The sequence below is a fragment of the Hoplias malabaricus genome, chromosome 12 (genome assembly GCF_029633855.1).
Source record: "Hoplias malabaricus isolate fHopMal1 chromosome 12, fHopMal1.hap1, whole genome shotgun sequence".
Lineage (NCBI taxonomy): Eukaryota > Metazoa > Chordata > Actinopteri > Characiformes > Erythrinidae > Hoplias > Hoplias malabaricus.
Window position 1 is genome coordinate 22,358,817 of NC_089811.1, and position 22,863 is coordinate 22,381,679.

Sequence of the window (22,863 nt, forward strand, 5' to 3'; positions counted from 1 at the left end):
TTTCTGTCTCCGTTTTTAGCTTCTGTCAGTTCACGACCAGGTCACTCAAACAGCAACAATGAGCGGGTCTTCTTCAGGGGATATGCGCCTGGGTCTTTATCACTGTTTCAGACCCACAATACAGAAATACAGGTTTTATTATATTACTGAAACGAGGATATAAAGTATGTTAAACACAGTATGTTATAAATGAAACAGCTTCTAATAATGTTGACGTAGTATCTCACATTCCTGAGATGTTGAAGTAGTAGCGATATTTGAGATGTTTGGTTATAACTTTGAGATTAACTCATGAGGGAGTACGTAATAATTAAAAGTTACTTATGTCATAAATATGAGATACCACGTTATAATTATGAGAAACTTTCTCATTAGATGAAGATAGAACATGAAACTTTTCTCAAATTAGTTGAGAAAAACAGAAAAGAGGAAAGGGATACATGGCAACAAATGCACTGAGCTTTAGGACATGCAGTGTTCCTAACAAAGGAACAATATTTCTGGCTAAAATCTGCTTGATTTGGGCATCACTACTTTTATTGTACAACTACAAAAATGCTCTAAAACTTTTGAAAATTAGCCGGACATTGGAATAATTTAACAAATGAACAAGCCACGTTGATTTCCACTTTACATTTTTATATTAAAAACAACATTAACAACAATTAATAAGAAAATGCAACTGATTCAGAAGCAATGATTCCTAATAATTTTAATTTAACTTTATTTTTATATTTGTTTTTAAACACTTAGCACTTGACGCGTTACCAATGTATACTTGTACTGGAAAAAAATAGATAATGATTTCTCTTTGGAGAGACAATAATATTGTAAACAATTTAATGAACTCATCATAAAATACAATCTTTAGGATGTATAGTACATATTAAACACAGACTGAAATGAATTAGTGTTATAGGAGTATATATTTTTTTACATGGCTAGAACTTATATCACAACATATATCTCTTAATTTCCGGCCTACACTATTAACTTCAGAGCATCTTCCACATACCCAGTAAGATGCCTAGTCGACTGCCTACCCTAATCATAGCTCTTCACCTGCCCTAATAACATTGTTTTGGCTTCTGCCGACCCTGATATATCATCATGACTTCTACCCACCCAAATCAGTGTCATGGTCAAGCAGAATTTCATGGCCAGTTGTATCAAAGTATCATGGTATACAGGTTTCCCTGTATTGCACATTTTGTTGCAGTGCTATTGTAGACAAGACCCCGACTGAAATAGTGTGAAATTGTTAATTGTAGTGATTGACTTCAGTTGTGATATATGCTGATGAAAAGTTAACTTAAAATTAGGCAGGATTGGAGAGTAAAACATACACGAGGGACTGCTAGCAGTGTTTTTTATTATGAAGGTAATTACAATGCTAAAGAATAATATAAACTAATGACATTTAGTTTAGCTGAAAATAATTTGAATGGGAAGTGAGAGAATGGGTGAATCCATTTATCTATATTAGAAATGAGAAGTAAGCTTCCTAGCAAACACATTTAGGTAATGAGCAGTTTCCCTGTATGTTTTGCATGATATCTGTATTTCTTCAAGTGGCTTGTACTTTTAATTTCATGTGCATATAATCAAGCATACAGCCATGCAGTTTCTATATCTGTTGAATTTCCGTTTTACTGGAGCTGCCGTACACAATAGTAAGTTACTGTAAAGTGGAAGTGTGGAGCAACATCACCTCTGTTGTGAAGCAACTCAGCACTTACTGAGAACGTCTGAATTGCTTCTGAAACAATCACCACATGAAGTATGAGTTTTCTCAGACTGATTTTGCGTAGCATAAGAAGAACACAGTGGAAGAACATTTTCTGGAGAAGAATAGAGACAATGAAATTTCTGAATTTATGGAGTGAAAGATTGGTCTTCATACTTTTGAGCTTTATGATCACTTTCTAAAAACTATAGCAGAAAGCATTGCTGGAAGACTGCAGGCAGAGAGATCCGAATCCATATTAATATCCATGGTTTTAGAATGTGATGGGGCGGGGAAAACGTAGTAAGTCAGAGCCGAAACAACAGGAATGTCAGAGTCCGCAATAACATCAGTAATATTACTGTAATTACTAGTTGTCCTGTTACAGTTTGCTCCTTCAGAAAAAGACATGTCAAATTGCAGAATCTATTATGTTGAAGGATCTTGATGAAACATTTTTGGGTCTAGAGTACTGCCGTCTTTTTGAGTGGGATCTGACATAAAGAAGATCATCAACAAAAAGGAAAACAATACCCAAATATGTGTCTGAATAAACTGAATAAATCAAGTTATATACATACTGCAAATGAGTATTAAAATGTCAGGTAATTAGACCAGTTAATATGGGTTAAAGCTTTCAGACAGCTTTGTCAGAAAGCATATAATATATTGATCAGCTTCAGTTTGTATGTGTGAGCACAGTAGAGGTGTTTAGATGTATAGCTTGATTGAAGTTTATAGAAAGTAGTGCTTTTTGTTGTGCCAATTATTGTTTAAAAAATATTGACACATGACACATCTGTATCTTATGAACAATAAGATTAGGTTGTGTTTTTTCTTGTGTAACTGATCAGCTACGTTTTTGCTGTAATCTTAAGCCACGCCTTGTCCACAACTTCTGAGATCTGGTAGAAGCATTAGCCTAGTTAGTGAGGTAGTGGGGTGGCATATCATGTGTGAGCTGTATTTAGCCTGACTGCATGCATGTTGTTAAGGCTGTCGCTGCTAATCGAGAGGGAACTCACAGAAGTGCTTGTAATGAAACCAGGCAAATGGTCCACAGAGCAGTGTCTAAATTTAGTTCAGCCCCAGTGATTGGTGTTTGACACACTCTAAACCTTGCACAAGTCTCAGCAAAAATTATTAAATTGAGTAAAGTTGGCAAGGCCTTATTAGAGATGCACCAACATGGAATTCCTTGTTCAGTAATGACATAATTCAGTAAGCTCAAATTGATTCACATTATAATTCATGTATGAAGTGCAGTGAGCACAAGGTATTTGTAAACTCTAAAATGACAGTTTGAAAAGGTTGATTGAAAGTTTAGTCATCATATAGCAAAATGCGATCAAACTTGATATACATTTTTATTTTGTTGTAATACATGTGTAATTTAGTGGATAATTTTATCTACTTTTTCTTTGCAGTTGAACACATTTTCTTGGGGAATTAAATGAAATGTTTGTGTTATGCTTTGTTCCAAATACCACAAAGGATCAGTCAACACAGTGCTTATCCTGTTTAAAGTGCCCTGTTCAGAACTACTGGTTTCAGTGCCCTTTTTCTTTAAATGACAATGACACATCTCAAGCAAGCAGCAAGCTCTTACTTTATCTGGTTTTGCTTGGTTCTCTTCCCTCTCAGCTCACAATTTTGCTTGATCCTCTCTTGTCTCTTGCCGTATCTATCTTACATAGTTTCACCTCACCTTTACACTGTCACACATCAACACAGGTGCAGCACTATGATTGGAGTTACTCAAATGAGGGAGGCAGGACAATGGTAAAGTCTTCCTATTTGACAAAGTGCATGAAATCATAATAGTTTGTTTTATCATGTCCTTAGGCAGCTCAGAAAATACTGAGTGGGTTGTTTTATTTCACAGTCTCTGGGTTGGTAGATGCTCCAGATCCCCAAATTAGCATGTAAATGTAGTGACAAAATCAATTTAGTTTTTTAATAATGTGTCCCCTTTAAAAATAAATGTAAATGTAGGACAAATGTAAAGAGTTATCTATTATTTCAATGTCACATCTTCCTTACACTATATGTTGTTCTGTAAGAAACCTCCATTGGAAACAAAAGGATATTTTCTCTATGCTAACACATTATTACTGTCATAAGGATCCATTAATTTAATCATAATGGTAAATACTAAATATTATGTTCTAATATTTATCATTCATTTATTCTGTCTGCAATCACTTATCCAGTTCAGGGTCACACACCGGGAACACACCCTGGAGGGGGCGCCAGTCCTTCGCAGGGTGACACATTCACACCTATTGACACTTTTTAGTCGTCAATCCACCTACCAACGTGTGTTTTTGGACAGTGGGAGGAAACTGGAACACCCGGGCCACGGGGAGAAAACACCACACTCCTCACAGACAGTCACCTGGAGCAGGACTTGAACCCACAACCTCAAGGTCCCTGGAACTGTGTGACTGTGACACTACCTGCTGCTCCACCGTGCTGCACACTGTTATTTATCAAAGAGTTTGAAATAAAACCATTCCTTTCTAGTTGTCTCCTAGACTTATTTCCCATTAAATGGCTATTGCTTTTTATTGGTTTACTTATTATTAATGTATACTGATATTCTTGCCATATGGCCCAAACCTAATCATTAACATTAAATTTACTTTTAAAAAATATATAACAAAGCAGTCATCTTGGGTGTCTTACCACCATCTGCATTTTTAGTTTCCCCTTATGTATTTATTTTAGATGTGTGCTATTGCTGATGTTGTGCACTGTAGACCCGTAGCAAATTATCTGTCTTCTGCTTTAAAGATTTAAGTATTTAACCTAAATATGGAATTGGTTGCAGCTAATTGACAGCAAAAGTTCTCTACCACAAAGACTGCAGGACTACGTACTGCAGCATGGCTGTATATAGTGAAACAAATGTCTTGGTGTGCACAGGTGCATCTGAATTACTAAACAATAAGCAGATTTGAAAGGGAAATTAGCATTGAATACAGACCAGAGAATGCCATCTGTAGACGTCTCTCAGTTTGTAATAAGAAGAGATAAACTGGAATCCTGTCTAAGTGAAAATGAAAACTGTTAGGATTTGATGCATTGCACAATTAACACGTGTTTCTGAATGTTTGTGTGTCGTTTGGTATGCAAATTGGTTAAAAAAGATGTCTTAGGTTGCATAATTAAGCTTTATAATAAAATGCAAGCTGCACAGTGTCCTATGAACATATGCTCACAGTAAGTAAACATTATCCAAATAGTTAAGGGTAGTTTTGTATTATAGCAAATTTGTTTGGAACTGTAAATGTTCCTTATAAATATTTATGAGATTGTCAGACAGGACTATTTTCCTTAAATATTTCAGTGATGACTCTGTTTTTCCTTTGCAGGGAGAAGAGAATTTGTGCAACGTCTGAAACTTGAGGCCATACTCAATGTGCATGATGGCTGTGTAAGTATTACAAGTATCATTCTCCTTGGTTCACAGATCATATTGTGTTTAAGGAATTTTCCCTACAAGAGTGCAGTTGTGAGTGAGTGAATGAGTCAAACAGCTGTTAATCTGTTAATGGTTTGAATCTGGAGGCTGATAGACAGCAACTACCTCTAGTGCTGTCATGGTTTGCTCAGGGGCAACTCAAGCACAGAGGTGTGTACAGTAACCTAAATCTATAGTCAAGTAATGCTACTGTTATGCCCATTTCACACATGAACTCCGGAGAAACTCTGGAGAATCAGGTCTGGAGATGTCCTGGAGTGGTCATTCACACATGCAGCTCACAGTGTAATGTAGAAGTACATTAGTATTATTTGTCATTGTACATGGTGCAACGAAATTCTGAGTTGTGCTGCTCATCGACCGTGCAAGATAACTCCGTTTTGAGGGTAGAGGAACAAAAATCATGTCCTGGGTGGATGGGACCCTTAGTAATGTTGCTGGCTTTCTTATGAAGGCGGACAGCATACACTGAGTCCAAATCTGTGAGAGTGGACTTCCTATGATCCTCTCTGCTGTTCTTACCACCTGGGTCAGGTCCTTCCTGTCTTGTACTGTACAGCTGGAGTATCATACAGTCATGCAGAGACAGAGGATGCTTTCGATACTGCTCTTATAAAAGTTCACAAGTAGTTGTGGGGGAGTCCATTCTGCTTGAGTTTCCTCAGAAAGAAAAGTCTTTAATAGGCCTTTTTTATGAGGTGTTAAGAGTCCAGGTGAGATCAGCTGTGATGTGGAGTCCGAGGTACTTGATGTTGTTCACACATTCCACTTCATTACCATGTATAGTAGGGGGGCATGTGCAGTTCTTTTAATTGTCTTGTAGTCCACAATGACCTCTTTAGTTTTGGTGATGTTCAGAACTAAGCTGTTGTCTGATCACTACAGTGTCATCTGCATATTTTACAAAGATGTTGTAGCCAAGGATGGGGGTGCAATCATGCATAAACAGTGTGATGGGACTGGACCGAGCACACAGCCCTTGGTTGGTAATCGTTAAGGCATGTTACTGCTGACATTTTAGGCACAGGTACAATAATAGACGATTAAAGGCAGATGAGGACTACAGCCTGCTGCAAGGAGATATTAAAAATGGCTAGAAATACACCAGCTAATTGGTCCGCATATGACTTTTGTGTCCCACCTGACACCTTGTCTGGCCCCACCATCTTGGAAATATCTATCTTTCTCAGTATACTCAGCTTACTTGAGGGTGCTAAAGAATGAGATATGGCTGCTGCTCTTCTAGTTTGGTGGCCTGCGCCATTTCTCTGCTTTCTTGTGTATCAGAACATTCAAAGAACTGGTTCAAGGTGTCAGGTAGTGATTGGTCATAGCCGATCTGCTGTTGTTGCATTTGTAGTCAGCCATGTTCTTAATACTCTTCCACACATTGCGAGGATTGTTGTTATTAAATTGTTCCTCTATGCGCCATTTGTATCTTTTTGCCTCCTTTATGCCCTTCTTCAGGTCTTTTCTGGCACTGCTGTAGGACAATATGTCACCTGCTCGATAGGCAGAGTCTCTAGCCTTGGGAAGTCTTCACACTGTGCTGTCCAGCCATGGTTTCTGATTTGGAAACCCTTTGATGTTTTTGGTTGGCAGGACAGAGTCTGTGCAGAAATTAATATAGGACAGGACAGAGGATGCATACTCCTCAATGTCTGCACCTTTTCTGAACACTTCCCAGTCAGTGTTCTTGAAGCAGTCTTGTAAGATTGAAGACAGTTTTTACAACTGGTTTGGACCTGCAGATAAGAGATCTGTATGCTGGGGTCAGTTCTATTGAGATATGATCAGACATTCCAAGGTGTGAGGAGGCTGCAGCTTTGTAAGCCCATGCAATCTTAGTGTAGACCTGATTCAGTGTGTTATTGCCTCTGGTTGGAAAGTTGATGTTTTTGTGAACAGCACTGTTTTTAGGTCTGCGTGATCATGCTACTATCAATGCTGCATCAGGCTTTGCATTCAGTTGGTTATTTATAGCTCTTTACAACGTTTCTAGAGCTAGATTAGCATTAGCTTGTGGTGGACTGTACACAGCTGTGATCAGAATAACATAAAACTCTCTTGACATGTAAAATTGTCTACACCTCACCATCAGATACCCCAGATCTGGTGAGCAGCGAGTCTTAATAGCGTTCGCTGCAGTGCACCACTTATTGTGTACATACATGCACACACACCCGCCTTTGTTCTTACCGGAGGGTGCTGTTCTGCTCTGTACACGGAGCACTCTGCTAGCTCAATGGCAGCATCAGGAACATTGTAGTCCAGCCAAGTTTCTGTTATAATCATAACACAGCTGACCATGCTGCGTGAAAGAGTGCTTAAATGTATCTCGTATTAAACATATTAAAAACAAATATTAAGTAATTAAAGGAATTACATTGGCACTATAGAACACACCCAGTCACAAAGTAACCATCAGCAAAAGAGCTGAAGTTTGTTTGGTCTTATTCTGTTTTGTTCTTTTTTTATGGCCTAAAATGAAACACTAAGGGATGGTTTCTCAGACAGGGTTTAAGCCTAGTCCAGGACTACACAGCATTTTAAACTGAATGGTTTCTTATGCAAGTCAGATTTGTGACCAACTGCAAAGTTGTACAGATGCTATTGTGCAAAATAAATAAATAAATAATACAGGGAGGGCCATTTATATGGATACACCTTAATAAAATGGGAATGGTTGGTGGTTTTAGCTTCCTGTTTGTGTCACATTAGTATATGGCAGGGGGGAACCTTTTCAAGATGGGTGGTGACCATGGTGGCCATTTTGGATCCAACTTTTGTTTTTTCAATGGGAAGAGGGTCATGTGACACAAACATTTTGTGAATTTCACAAGAAAAACAATGGTGTGCTTGGTTTTAATGTAACTTTATTCTTTCATGAGTTATTTACAAGTTTCTGACCACTTATAAAATGTGTTCAAAGTGCTGCCCATTGTGTGGAATTGTCAATGCAACCCTCTTCTCCCACTCTTCACACACTGATAGCAACACCGCAGGAGAAATACTACGGTGTCCAGTATCCGTAGTTTCAGATTAACAGTGCTGCACATCCTCTCCTACTAAGTGCTAGGAGGCGCTGAGAGCACCTGCTCCAAGCTCCACTATTTCCGCAAAACTGTACATGTTCTCATAAATGTATAATTTCAGTTTAGGCATAGTAATTTGTATTCTCATTATTTTTAGTACTTATTTTAGAACAATTTTTTTAATGCATGCAAATTACAAATATTCAAGCAAGACATTCATAGTATTCATAGGTGGTACATGGAGGTTTTGGTTTACTAATGGGTGGTAAAGCATTTCAGAACCACTGCACTAGAGAATTTCTCCTATTTGTCTCCTATCTGGTATTATGTGCAGAATTAAACAGAAACATGTGAAGGCTAAAAAAATGATTCTGAATTGCATTCATTTTTTGCATGTAACGGTTTCTCTTGTCTATAAGCTGAAGATAATTTTTCAGTGTCCGATTCATGACATACATCCATCCACACATTTTATAGCAGCCTGCTTAGACTGAGCAGCACTTCAGATGCAACATTAAATGTGAATTTCCATGGTACATTATCTTAAAAAAACAATGAATTATACTATGGTGAATATGTAATTAGTGATTTCTTTCAGAAAAGAAATCACTGATCTAAAAAATTCTGATTGAATAGGGTAGGATTCAGTGATGAAGCTTGTTGTTCTTTAATGCGGTATAGAGCACTAGAAATGTTGTCAAACCAAATATGTCAATATCTGCAGGTAGAATTATTGAACTATTGATCAATGGTTTGGTTGAAGACTGTGCTGTATGCTTTATTACCACTATGCCATTCCTTGTGTTCTTGATTTAGTCCAGGTTAGGGCTGAATGACAAATTATTTTCAAGTTAAATTTATATTAAAACATATTAAAATTTAAATTTATTTACTAAGGGGCAGCACAGTGGCGCAGCAGGTAGCGTCGCAGTCACACAGCTCCAGGGGCCTGGAGGTTGTGGGTTCGATTCCCGCTCCAGGTGACTGTCTGTGAGGAATTGGTGTGTTCTCCCCGTGTTCGCGTGGGTTTCCTCCGGGTGCTCCGGTTTCCTCCCACAGTCCAAAAACACACGTAGGTAGGTGGATTGGTGACTCAAAAGTGTCCTAGGTGTGAGTGAATGTGTGTGTGTGTGTGTCTGTGTTGCCCTGTCAAGGACTGGCGCCCCCTCCAGGGTGTATTCCCGCCTTGTGCCCAATGATTCCAGGTAGGCTCTGGACCCACTGCGACCCTGAACTGGATAAGCAGTTACAGATAATGAATGAATGAATGAATGAATGAATTTATTTACTAAATGGTTGGTAACATCACAGTTAATCTTTAAATAATTATAATGTTTATAATAAACATTATCATTATTTAATTATTTATCCTTTACTAGCATTCTTTGACCTAAAATAATGTTTGTTTTTGTTTCTGTCATTTTTTTCATCATTTAATAATACTTATTACCTAATTACCTATATTTCCTAAAACCTCTACAAAAAATTTAAATACTGTTAATTAATGTGTCCTTATTGTAAAGTTTTACCATATATGCACGTGTTTATGCTTCTGTGATTTAATATTTATCAGTCTGTCTTAACTATATCTGCGTAACCAAAACATTTTAAATAGAGAGTGAATATGAGCAGTGAATATGGTTTCGTATTTACATATTCAGATTTCTTAAGTAGTGTTTGCAAAGTGGGTGGAAATAGGTTAACTTCTAAAAAGCCCCAACAATCAGCCCTGACTCATCTGAAATCAATGTAGAAAATGTTCTTATCTGTGAATAATGACTATGAATAATCTATATAATGAATAATCTGTTAGTGCCAATTATTGAGGCCCAGGCAATCATTGCTTAAAGAAACTAGTAGAAAACAAGTAATATGTAATATTTTTGGAAAGGCCCAATTCATAATGGCTGTGAGGTCAGTAAAGCGTCAGTTTTTTCTTGTTCATTTTATTTTAAAACAAATAGTCCTCCTCTTATAGTGAGATTTAATATATCTGTAAATGTTGCTGAATTCCATACCGACCTGCTGAGGTTGTGAACTAACCAACGCCAAGCCTAGGCTCGGGCAAAATTGCGCAAGGTGTCGTGCCAAACACAGCCCCAGAAACACATACAAAAGGATTGTGTTACTGTCTTATTTCCTATTATTCAGCCACGGTTCGTGTTGAAGAACCTACTGTTCTCTGGTTCCATCTGGGAACTAATTTTTCTGGTTCATGGACCAGTTTATGTGCTACCTTAAGTTGTCTCTGTGAAATATGCCTGAACTAACAGTTCCTACTTGCACATGCGCAGTTTAATATTATGAGTCAGTCAGTAAGTGAAAATGCCTCTGCTAGGCCGGCTCGAAAGGCAGTCTGACAATAACTTGTATTTGCATGGTTTGCATTGAACTCAATAAAGATTTGCGTGCTTTGGCATAGTGGTTTGGCATGGTCTGTGCAATTCTCTCCAGAACATTATATTAAATTCACAAAACATGTGTCCTAGTACCACAAGGTTTCTGAACTTTTCACATTTTTCACATTTGTTCATGTCTGTTATTCAGTAAAGTTCACTCATATTTGGGGTAACAGCTTTTCCATTTCAAGTGATGTTAGGGTGAAATCATTATTTGATCAGGTTTTTATGTTTCTCTTTTTTCTGTAGGTTAACACCATATCCTGGAATGACACAGGAGAATATATCTTATCAGGATCTGATGACACCAATTTGGTTATCACAAATCCCTACAACAGAAAGGTACTTTTTGGCTGTTCTAAATTCTGTGTCACAAGTCCGAATAAAATGATAATAAACTCACACATGATGAAAAGCAATAATTAAATTTTTTATTGGTACAACGTCTTAGATTGCCTGATATTAATTGTTGAGTTCCTTAAATAGAGCATCTATTAACATTAACAACAATATATATATATATATATATATATATATATATATATATATATATATATATATATATATATATATATATATATATAATCAGTGGCGGATGCTGGTCTTTCAAGCAGGGGAAGCTCAATTTTGGGCTACATCATAAAATGTGTCGTTTTATTTATACATAAATTCTACCCTCCGTTCTTTTTTAAGAAAATGATCTGTGACCCTGTCGGACCAACAAGGCGTCTTTTCCAGGGACTTGACTAGTGTCCTCTCAATGGCCAGCAGAGCTAGGCTGCTTAAACGGCCTTGGCCCATGTGAAGTGTGTCCGCCTGTTAGTGCTTTTTGTCAGTGGAGGGACTCAGCAGCAACCGCTGGACAGAAACTGCGATAGAAGTCAGAAAGAGTGATAGAAGTCAGTCTCCAAACACAAGCAGCTACAAAAAACCCACCAGAAATAGAAGCTCAATTTGTCGCTAGTCGTTTTTAACAAAGAAAATGCTGCTAAGAGGTTTAAGAAAGTCTGGTTCAACTCAGAACAGAATGAAAATGTAATGCTCCCACGGATCTTTACACCAAAGGATCGCTGATTCGCTCATTTCGCTGTCAATCAAAAAGGGATTCAGCCTCAGACAGATCATCCAATCATCATGCAGAAGCTGAGCGTCCAGGCCAGCTGAGGCCAGCCCACTGCCCCATAGACCCCCAGAGACGCTAAGCGTCCGATGGGCGGGACAAAGCCCAGCATTTATCCAATGACTCGTCTCGTTTCGCTGCACTTCGCTGCTTTGCTATTGAACTCTGTGGACGCTCAGCGTCTACACCGTTTAAAGCACTGTGAGGCTGCGGGAATGATTTAGAGGAAAGCCGCGTCTTTACCAGTGATAAGAAGCTGATTCTGAGCAAAAGTTGAGTGCGTTGTAGTGCATATTTATTCAATGACATGTACACACAACAGTATATATTTGATCACCTTTTTTTGACATTTTAGGGGAAGCTGAGCTTCCCTTGCCGTCTTAGAGCAATCACCTCGGATATATATATATATATATATATATATATATATATATATATATATATATATACACACACACACAACTACATATCAGAAATTGGTTTGTGCCTTGTCTATCGCCGCAGTAACCAAATATCATACTTTCCATTCTATGAAATTTTTTTATATAATTCAAAACCATCAAGTGCTTGTTTGTTCAACGCTAAGTGCTTTAAAAGCTGTTGCTGTTTCAAATGGATACAAAATCTCTTGCAACATGGTCATAAATGGAGTAAGTGTTATTCTGCTTCAGCTGATACTGTCAGTATTCATTACATAACTGCTTAAATGAGCATTCAGGTGCAGTGGAAACTCAACATTTTGAACACATTATGAACACTGCATCAGAACATAGAACTATGTCCAAAGCACATACTGTTTGAAAGGGGACTATGAAGATGTAAAGTCTGTTACACAGAATCAATAAAGAAGAATGATGCAAGCACAAGTGCTTTGAGTGATGTGTCTTGTTTATTTATGTGGACAGTATTCATCCCATTCTTACATCTCTTTTCTTAGGTTAAAACAACTATTCGTTCAGGTCACCGGGCCAACATCTTCAGCGCAAAATTCATGCCTCACACCAACGATCAGCAGATTGTGTCCTGCTCAGGCGACGGCATCATCTACTACACCCACACAGAAAAAAGCCCAGACATCAATAGGCAATGCCAGTTCACCTGCCATTATGGAACTGCTTATGAGGTATTTTAGATTTAGGTTTAATGTTCAGATTTTACTCGGAAAGTGCAGAAAATAGGTATTAAATAGGGTGAAGTCAGTGGAAAATGCCTAGATAAGAGGTTTAGACATTAGATGACTTGGCATTATTATTTTCATAACAGTTGCTATTGTCATAAAGTACCTTCATATCAGCCTATAAAGGCTCAGCTTGTTTTCTCAATCAGTCTTTCCGTGTCTTTAGATAATGACTGTTCCAAATGACCCCTACACTTTCTTGTCCTGTGGTGAGGATGGAACTGTTCGGTGGTTTGATCTGCGCATGAAGACGAGCTGCACTAAAGAGGACTGTAAAGATGTAAGAATATTGCTTTTTTTCTAGTTACTGCTATAAAGAAAAACAACAAGGAGTTAATGGAAAAATACCTCAACCATAAGGCACATGCTAGCGCTCCTATAAGACTTCTAAAAGTAGTTATAAGCAAACAAAACAATAATTTTCTGGCCATTCAAAATTAATACATTCATTTGAAATTATAAAAATGTGCTGTGATTTATTTAATGCTTGTTACAGATAAATAAAAAAAAAAAGTAAATAACTGTTAAGCAAAGTTATTGAAAAGCAAATTTAGGAATTCTTTAAGGCTTGGGTGACACATTTTAATATGTATTAATATTGGTCCGATCCACTGGAAATCAATACTCAATTGGTTGGTTTTCGGTCATTATTGTGATTGTGATTAATAAGATGCATACAGCCCTATGGTATTTAAGCAAGCTTGTTAATTTTAATAAATATAGGCAAGGATACATGCATGTATTTTTTTTTTCTCTTCTCAGATAACAGTAGGCATTCTCTAAAAGCCTATAGGTCCCTGAAATTTCTCCTGTGATTAAAAGTGACCAGATATTTTCTTTATTAAATAATTGCTCCTTGGTGGAAATGTTTGACTCTCTTCAGATGAATTCAGTTGTCTTATATAACACTCATTTGCATTTTAAACTGCAAATTGGTCAAATGACCCCAGGCTAAGATGATAATTGTCTTCATAATGAAATGGTGCCTGTGGGGAAAACACATTTAGGTTTTGTTTTTATTTATGTTTATTCTTCATCGGCATGTCCAGGCATTGTTAAATTTCTGTATTGTCCCTGTGGTGGGTCTCATATCAGAGTTTTGTGCCTCAAGGGAGTCCTCTGCTCTGATCTGAGATCAAAACCCCTCACATAACCCCAGTCTTCATGAGTTGGCTAGAAAACTACAGTCATGCCTGAACATCTCTTATGGGGCTCTGTGCCAGATGCTGTAATATGGCAGCAGTCTCCACCCTGTATTTGTTAGGTTTTTTGTTTGTTTTGTTTTTTTAAGTAAAATACTTCTAGCAAAGATTTCATTTTGCAATTTGTTCATAAAGAGAGCTCATGTTCACATGATCACAGTTTAGCTGTCAAACTCTCAAGCGTGACTAAATTTGAGAGCCAGCTATATCTTTTCTCTCTGCATCTCTGAGGAAGTCAGTTTGTACTTGTACTCCCACTCCAATGCTATGCATTATTGATTAAACTGATGTACAAATTGTTCAGGGGAAATATATATTGTTTTTTTTTCTCTCTCTCTCATGTTCCAGAATGCTTGTCCAGGTTTTGTTTTAGTCAGCGTTTCCAGCATTAAAAATTCCAGATTGACATTAATTTCCAGCAATTTAGAACAGCGAATAACATGTAAATATGTGAATAATAAAACCAAGTAAATTAGTAAATCGTGAAACCTGCTACACAATACAAAGTGTTTGGGAATCCAGCAGGTTTACCACTTTCTTTTTATTATCAAAGAATAAATCACTGTCAGTGCATTAGCACATTACTTTGGGGATCTGGAGTCTACCAACCCACAAAATGTGAAATAAAACAACACAGTCTTTTTCTTTTTTTTCTAGTTTTTCATAAATTAGACAACATAGGATCCAGCCTGTCCCCAATATCCTCTGCCCCTCCAGTCACAGCTCTGAATATGACTTTATGTTAGAGCACAAAGAGGAGGTTAGATGCAAAAAAATTAACACAATGAGCCTGGAGAAATGTGTTTAAAGAAACACTTAAACCAGTTGTACTGAACAGCACTGCTTAGACACAGGGAGAATGTTGCTGTGTTGTTTGATTCTTGTGGTCACAGACGTTTCATTAATACCCCAGGGAAATGTGTTACTTTGTGGAAAACGGGTATAATGTTCCCTATAATCATATTTTGCTGACTGAAAATATTAGCTTGGTCTAGTGTTGGAAGGGAATTTTTTTTGTCATTTTTTCCTTTAAAGTCTTAAGCTATGCCACTGTGTGAGGCTGTTGTCACGTTTTGCATAAAAATGCACCCGTTTTTTTCCCCTTTTTTTCTAGTCAGGGAAGGGTCTAGACTGCAGACAAGCCAGTTTAGCATCCATTAACTCTAATTGCACATTGTGTTTAATAAGTTCTGCCATGGCCATTTTCAAATAAGCATGAATGTTTTACTGTCTAGATAGCCCTCACAGAGTGTATTATTGACATGGAATACAAACTATTGGATGATGGTTTTTCCTCCATATGAAATCCAAAAAGTGTCAGTCAACAATATGAGTGTGATGCTAGAAAATTTAGCAGTGTTTCTTGATATATGTTGTTGATATGTGGTGTCTGTGCACACAGTTTTGAATGCAGTGACAAATGATGCTTGCTTACTGTGGTTTGTCCCACCTATTTGAAATATGTTACAAACATCAATTTCAAAAAGAACATACAGTTACACTCAAAACTGTTCAACACCCATTTCAAATTAGATTTGTTATCCAAATGTACAAACTTTCAGCTGTTTGCATTAAAACAAGTCAAAGAAGAATAATTTCAACTGCTCACCACAGCTGCGAATGCTTTCTCCAAATTCAACACATAATGTCCATTTAATGACTACTGCGGTCTCAGAATTATTCACCTCTGTGAATAGAAGGGGGGGGGGGGGTACTTGCAAATCTGGTGTTGTCCCAAGCCTACATTAGGCAGCTAAACAGGGGTTTCATTAGTCTCATCAAGTGTGCTTTAAATAAAACACATCAAATAACTGGACTGGCAAGGGCTTTGGTGACTGTGGCCATTGACTGCATGTTAGAAATATGGAGTCAAGAGAGATGTCCAAAACAATGAGAGACATGGCCTTGCACAAACAAGGAGAAAGATACAAAACATAGCCAGAAATACAATTGGAAGTATAGTTTGCAAGTTCAAATAATAAAAAAAAAAACACTGGCTACTGTACCTGAATGTGGTAGAAAGAAGATGCTGTCAGTGGTTTGTCTGTAGGAGAGAATGAAGCATACCTCTTTGATGCTCTGGGACTGCTTTACTTCTTCTGGCACTGGAAATCTGCAGCATGCAAAGGGCAAAATGGACTCAATCATGTATCAGTTAATCCTAGGAGAAAACGTCATGCCTTCTGTGAGGAAGCTGACGGGTGGGTATCATTCGACCTACTAGCAGGACAATGATCACAAACATTCCTCAAAATCAATCAAGGCTTGGCTTCAGAAAAAGTCCTAGAAAATCCTGGAGTGGCCGTCACAGTCACTTGACTCAAACGCATAGAAAATCTTTGGTGGAGTTGGAAGAAAATGGTTGCCAACCCAAGAAAATGAACTGGAGGCCATTGCCCATGAGGAATGGATTACGATTCCTCAGGAACCCTGTCAGAAGCTAGTGTCTGGCTGTGCATCACCATTGCCATGTCATGATGGGGTTGAATAATTCTGAGACCGCAGTACTCATTTAAAAGTGGCATTCTGTGTTGAATTTGGAGAAGCCACTTGTTATATTAGTTGTGCTGAGTTACTTGATTTGTTATTATTTGACTGGTTTATTGCAAACAGCCGAAAGACACTTATTTTTGCTAAACAACTTGAAAATATTTGATTGTAACTGTATATTGACAAAACCATTCATTAGATATAAACAACTAGCTTCATGTTATGATGTGATTAAACTGACTTTTTCATCTAACTGATTTCAGTTTTCCTTCACATTATAAATACTGTCAAAATATAAACTTTTAAAATGTACTTTGTACATTTGTGCACTCTATTGCTTTTGTTGTCTTCTGTCTTTATAGGACATTTTGATTAACTGTCGTAGAGCTGCTACCTCAATATCCATCTCTCCTTTGGTGCCCTATTACCTTGCTGTGGGATGCTCAGACAGTTCAGTTAGAATATACGACAGACGAATGCTTGGCACAAGAGCTACGGGTGAGAATATTTTGTGAACTACAAACTGCATTCATCTTTAAAACATTGGGTGTATGACAGCAATGTCTTAAATCTTTTTGATTACTGACCCATTTAAGTCAACATCAGTTATTTTCATGGCATGAATTCCAATATCAAATACTTGTCCTGCTTAAATGGATGCAATAATAGCTTGCCTCATGGCTCTGCTTATGTTTAGCTACTGGCACTGTGAGCTAATAATACCTGGTGTGTTTCATGCATTTGTTTTTCCAGTAGCCACATTAGAAACACAGTATACAGTTAGTGTATAATTAAGTTGATGTGAATGAGACATTCCTTTAACAGTGTAACAGTAACAGTAGTTTGTGTTGAGCAAATGCTTTCTTTGTCACTCTGAAAAATCGCTGCTGTCAGATCTGTCTCAACATTTACCAGAAAACGACTGCTCTTTGATATGCTGTATGTAGCTACCTTGTATTCAGAATTTACACAAAGCAAATGCTATCAACCTTTCAGTGGATAATTATTTTCATGTACCCATTTTTAATAACATGGTTGTTTGAAAGCTGTATGAATAACTTGATTGAGATAAATTAATTGAAATATTCCCAAATAAAAAATGACAACCTTTTTGTAACATAAAGGTGCTAACATAAATGAAATGTACTATACACTATTGTATAATCTATCTAGAACACATAATTTTACAAATTATTTTTAAAGGAAGTAAACCCAGGAAGCCAAAAATGGAAAGATTTTTACCTGCCACTATTAAGAAGCCAGTGCAGCCTAAGGAAAGTTCTGAACACTATGACTACATGCCTAAATCTGAATAACTGCGTGAACAGAGAGGTTCACAAAATGTTTTGGATTAAAATAAGTGACACCTTAAATGCTCATATCATTCTGTTTCTTCTATACCTCTTCCATTACTTACAGGTAATTACATGGGGAGAGGGACAACAGGCATGTGTGTACGATTCGTTCCTGCCCATTTGACAAATAAGTCGTGTCGTGTGACATCTTTGTGCTATAGTGGAGATGGACAGGAAGTTCTGGTCAGCTACTCCTCTGACTACATTTACCTGTTTGACCCCAAGGACGACCAGGCCAGAGAACTCAAGGGCCCGTCTGAAGAACGGAGAGAGGAGGTGAGTGGCAGAAGTAGACATTAAAAAAAAAAACAAAAAAACAGTTGGTTTCTCAAGCTTTGTATACACTTTGCATTAACATTGTCACTTTGATTTAATCATAGTGATGAATGATCAACCTCTGACAGCACCATACTTTAGCACTGGCCTTTTCAGTGGAGACTGATGTTGTGTTGGCTTAAAAAAAAAATTAGCACTTGTATTGCAGTGTTTCATACATTTGCAGTTATAGTGAAATTAAAATTGCAACATTCATAAGCCTCCTTTTGAAGCTGGTTTTAGATTAGATGACCTTGCACCATGCATCTTAAGATCTGGACAACTAGGTTTGAACCCATTCCAATTACAAATATGGTTATACTTGTGTCTTAATGCATAATAATGTAACAAGTTCTTAGTATTTCCTTAAGATAATGTGTCTCACAAAAGGAAACTGCTTCCTTAAGGAGGCTATTGACATAGGAGGCTACTCTTTCTTGGAGGGTTATAGAAGGGAGCAGTTGTGAGTAGCTCATGTAAAGAACAAACTGAATTGCCATATTATAATACAGTACATAGTACATTAGCACTTGAAGGCCTCCAAGAAAATAAATAAATAAATAATTATATATATATATATATATATATATATATATATATATATATTAGAGAACTATGAGCTTCATAGAGAGAGAGAAAAAAAAAGAGAAGTATCCTCTGTGACACACTGTTTGTTCCTCTATGTACTGAGATGTAAGTTGTAATGTAAGATTTTGTGTTTTTCTGAGAGCATGAGCATACAAGAGTCATTAAATGTGGCTAAAAGGGATATAAGTACAAATTGAACTCGTATATTAACACTGCCCTAAGCCTTTTCTGATTTTTTATTAGTGGTATATCTAAAGTAATAGTAGGAAAACAATATAAATCTGCTTATTTTTAAAATGAATTTAGTAAGCACGCTTTAATGAGCATATTTCTGATCATTTATATTATTTTGCATTAAATAAACATGAAGTGGCCCTGATGTTTCCATTTATCTTTGCATAAACTGCTGGACAGTTAATGTTAATAATGCCCCTCATATTTTATCCACTTATAGTGATGTTAGTTGCATTAACCACCAGAGATGTAGAAATAGATAGATATGTTGATTGAAATTCTGTCTTTGCTTGGTACAAGGACAAGGCAACAAACACAGTCTGCCTTTTGCCAAAAGTACAATAGAAGCCATTGTGCAAAAACCGAACATGGTATATGAGGAAAAAAGAACAAGTGCAAAAATTCAGCAGGATTTGAATTTATGTATACCTGAAGCATATGTAGTAGCATCAGTGTGTTCATTGTTCATTTAAATAAAAGATTAATTCTATATATTTCTAAGATCAAAAATGTTTTTTTGATTTTATGAATCAGTTATTTACTGAATCTAACAACTTACTTAAAAATAACATTGTAGATAACATTGTACATGAATACAAAACTTAAAACTACTAGTAAAATAATTTAGTCTATTTATAATAATAAATAATGTGTTTAAATTGATTAATACAGTATATTTGAATGATATTGTACATGTACACCTTATTGGGGCCTTGACAGCCAAGTATCTTTAAGTGGTTTGCCAGCTCCATAGTGTAAGTGTAGGGTTATTTAAAGTGCAACTGCTTAATTCAGTTAGTTAAAATGTAGCAAACCTCAGCTTTAGTTTGTGGTTTGGTCAAACTCTTATAAAGTAAATACTTACATGGATCCTAACCTTAGTTACCGGACTTTAATTTAGTATTGAAGATTGTTGTGGGAACGAAGATGGAGCTGGCAAACCACTAAAAGATACATAGCTGTCAAGGTTTTCTTCCAGAATGGTCCTGTATTTGGCCCCATCCATCTTTCTATCAATATATCTTCCCTGTCCCTGCTGACGAAAAGCAGGCCCAAACCATGATGCTGTCACCACCATGTTTGACAGTGGGGATGGTGTGTTCAGGGTGATGAGCTGTGTTGCTTTTACGCCAAACATATCGTTTTGCATTGTGGCCAAACAGTTCAATTTTGGTTTCATCTGACCAGAGCACCTTCTTCCACATGTTTGGTGTGTCTCCCAGGTGGCTTGTGGGAAAATTTAAACGAGACATTTTATGGATATCTTTGAGAAATGGCTTTCTTCTTGCCACTCTTCCATAAAGTCCAGATTTGTGCAGTGTACGACTGATTGTTGTCCTATGGACAGACTCTGCCACCTCAGCTGTAGATCTCTGCAGTTCATCCAGAGTGATCATGGGCCTCTTGGCTGCATCTCTGATCAGTCTTCTCCTTGTTCGAGATGAAAGTTTAGAGGGACATATGAATCCCCAGAGATTCATTGCCAGATTAATGGTAGAAAATTTGTCAATGTGTAGTTTTCAAAATGTTGTTAATATTCATTGCAAAATAATCATACACTATGTATATTATAACAGTAAAAGCATATAGTTTCCTCACAATTTGCTAATTTTATGGCAAAAGGCAGTCTACTAGAGGAGTGAGAAAAGCTGCGAGAGATGGAGAATATCACTGCCAGCTCTTGGTGTTGGTGTTTTTTGTACAAACACTGGGCCTGTTTACACCTGGCTATAATATGCATTTTTCTGATCTGCATCTACATCTGCATCGAAAGCTAGATGTAAACACCTTCAAGATGCATAGTGATCGGATTGTGGTTAGATCACTCAAACCACATTCAGAGGTGGTCAGAGATGGATTCTGTCCACATTTAATACCAGTGTAAACAGGATGTGTTTTCTGTGACTGCATTGTGTTGTATTTGTAGAGATCAGTGGTTGAACTATTTTTTTTTTTTTTTACAAAAATCCATCTCATACCTTGAAATGTGGTATTTGTTTGAGAATAATCACAGGGAAAAGCCCATGCAACCGAATGATTATGAGAGAGAGAGAGTCACTTTTGTTAATCATTTGTCTGTTCCTTGTTTTTCCTGAATCCGTTGGTAAATAGAATCAGTGTACTTCTCTTTGTACGTTACTTTTTGTGTTGTTGTTATTCACTTGATATAGCTGGTTTGATGAATGTGGTAGGTCTATATTTTGATTGAAGTAATGAAATATATTTAAAAACTAGTGTGTGTCATGTCAGTGATAATAATATATCACTTTTATTCATCAGATGAAACAAATGTTTTCTAATTTGGCTTTTTCTATACCTTAATATAACAACTCATAAAATCAGAAATACACAAAATATAGAATTTTTTTTTATGTTTTGCCTAGGTGCACATGAAGTTAGTATTAATATCAAATTAGTTTTTTAGAACTCATTTTCCACTCAGTTTTAAGGTAAAGAAAGTAGAGAGGTAGAATAAACTGAGGGGTAAAATTAAAGGGAGAAACAAGAAAGAAGAAACAGGCCCTCTTTTTTTTTTTTTTTTTTTTGGGGTTTGTATAATGATCGGAGGAGATGTTTGCATGTTTAAAAATGGGGTTGTGGGTCGGATGGGGCTGTAAAATGTGCTAGGTCACTAATCCAGGCCCCCTCAGCCCTTAGCTGTGTTCATCAGTGTCCGGATCCCCCTCACTCACATTCCTTTCCAAATAGAGCTGCAGACGCAAGCTATGTTCCACTGCTGCGACTGAAATAGACTAGATAACGCACAATGGCAGCCAGAGAGAGAGGAGAAACCCTCAGATGTCTTTCTGTCTTTTCCCTTTTCTGTCTTTGTGCATTTGTGAACACATATGGAAAATATCTGTTAGATGGAACTCTGGAGGAATGGTAATCATGTAGATTTTAAAGCTACTTCCCTGAGGTCCTTTTGACTTTTGATTGCTGCCGGTCGTCCTGAAATGTATTTTCCAACTGTTTACTGCTATACGCAGCAAATGAGTTTAAATTATACTTTTTTTTTACATTAAATATTTTCTACTTGAAATATAAGTTATGATGTGGAAATCATCCTTTCAGTGCATGCGTATATTAATTTGTGGATATGGAGCTTACATTTCAGTGATGAAAGATAACCCAGCAAATGTTCTGCTTAAAGGAACACTACGGTACATACTTACATTAAAATTAGAGCTTCAAAATCATTGTGATGCTCCACTGGTCTGTAATAGGGAGAATAGAGCGTCTTTCTTTGCTACTCTGGGCTCAGACGCTGCACTATGTAACTTTTGGAGGAGAGAATGGGGAGGTAAAATGGAGCTAGAAAAAACAAAACCCACAAAGATCATGGAGAAAGAATTGTACTGATTAAATATGGCAAAAATGAAAACAGAAGAAAAATCTGTTTGTGCTCCTTGCACCTGGGATCACATGGTGAACTGTGCTGTGACTCATTCTGGTTTAAAGGGACAGGTGCTGAAACTGGCCATTCAGAACAGGGCTGTTGAGACTGGGAGAGAATGGTAGTGTGGTGTTCAAACCTTGTAGTATTTTGAGCAAAGCATGCCACAGGCTTTTTATTAAGACCCTAGGGAACTGTGTTAATTTGTGAAATGGGTATATGTTGTTTAATGATACCCCTGGTAAACCTGCTTTAATGGGGTTAATCAGGCAAAGAAAAAATCAGGGTAAAAATGTATACATTAATTTTCTCTGTTGATTAAATCACAGGGTTGAATC

The 22,863-nt window shown here is 37.0% G+C and overlaps 1 protein-coding gene across 3 annotated transcripts in view; it reads left to right on the forward strand.

Annotated features, from left to right (window-relative positions):
* dcaf6 (ddb1 and cul4 associated factor 6) overlaps nucleotides 1-22,863 on the forward strand; it is a 50,565-nt gene that overhangs the window by 1,318 nt on the left and 26,384 nt on the right. For all 3 annotated transcript variants that reach the window (XM_066686328.1, XM_066686329.1, XM_066686330.1), the window contains exons 2-7: nucleotides 5,104-5,165; nucleotides 10,897-10,989; nucleotides 12,705-12,890; nucleotides 13,111-13,224; nucleotides 16,999-17,134; nucleotides 18,056-18,267. In XM_066686328.1, coding sequence (XP_066542425.1) covers nucleotides 5,104-5,165; nucleotides 10,897-10,989; nucleotides 12,705-12,890; nucleotides 13,111-13,224; nucleotides 16,999-17,134; nucleotides 18,056-18,267 — 803 coding nt within the window. The remainder of the gene's footprint in view (nucleotides 1-5,103; nucleotides 5,166-10,896; nucleotides 10,990-12,704; nucleotides 12,891-13,110; nucleotides 13,225-16,998; nucleotides 17,135-18,055; nucleotides 18,268-22,863) is intronic.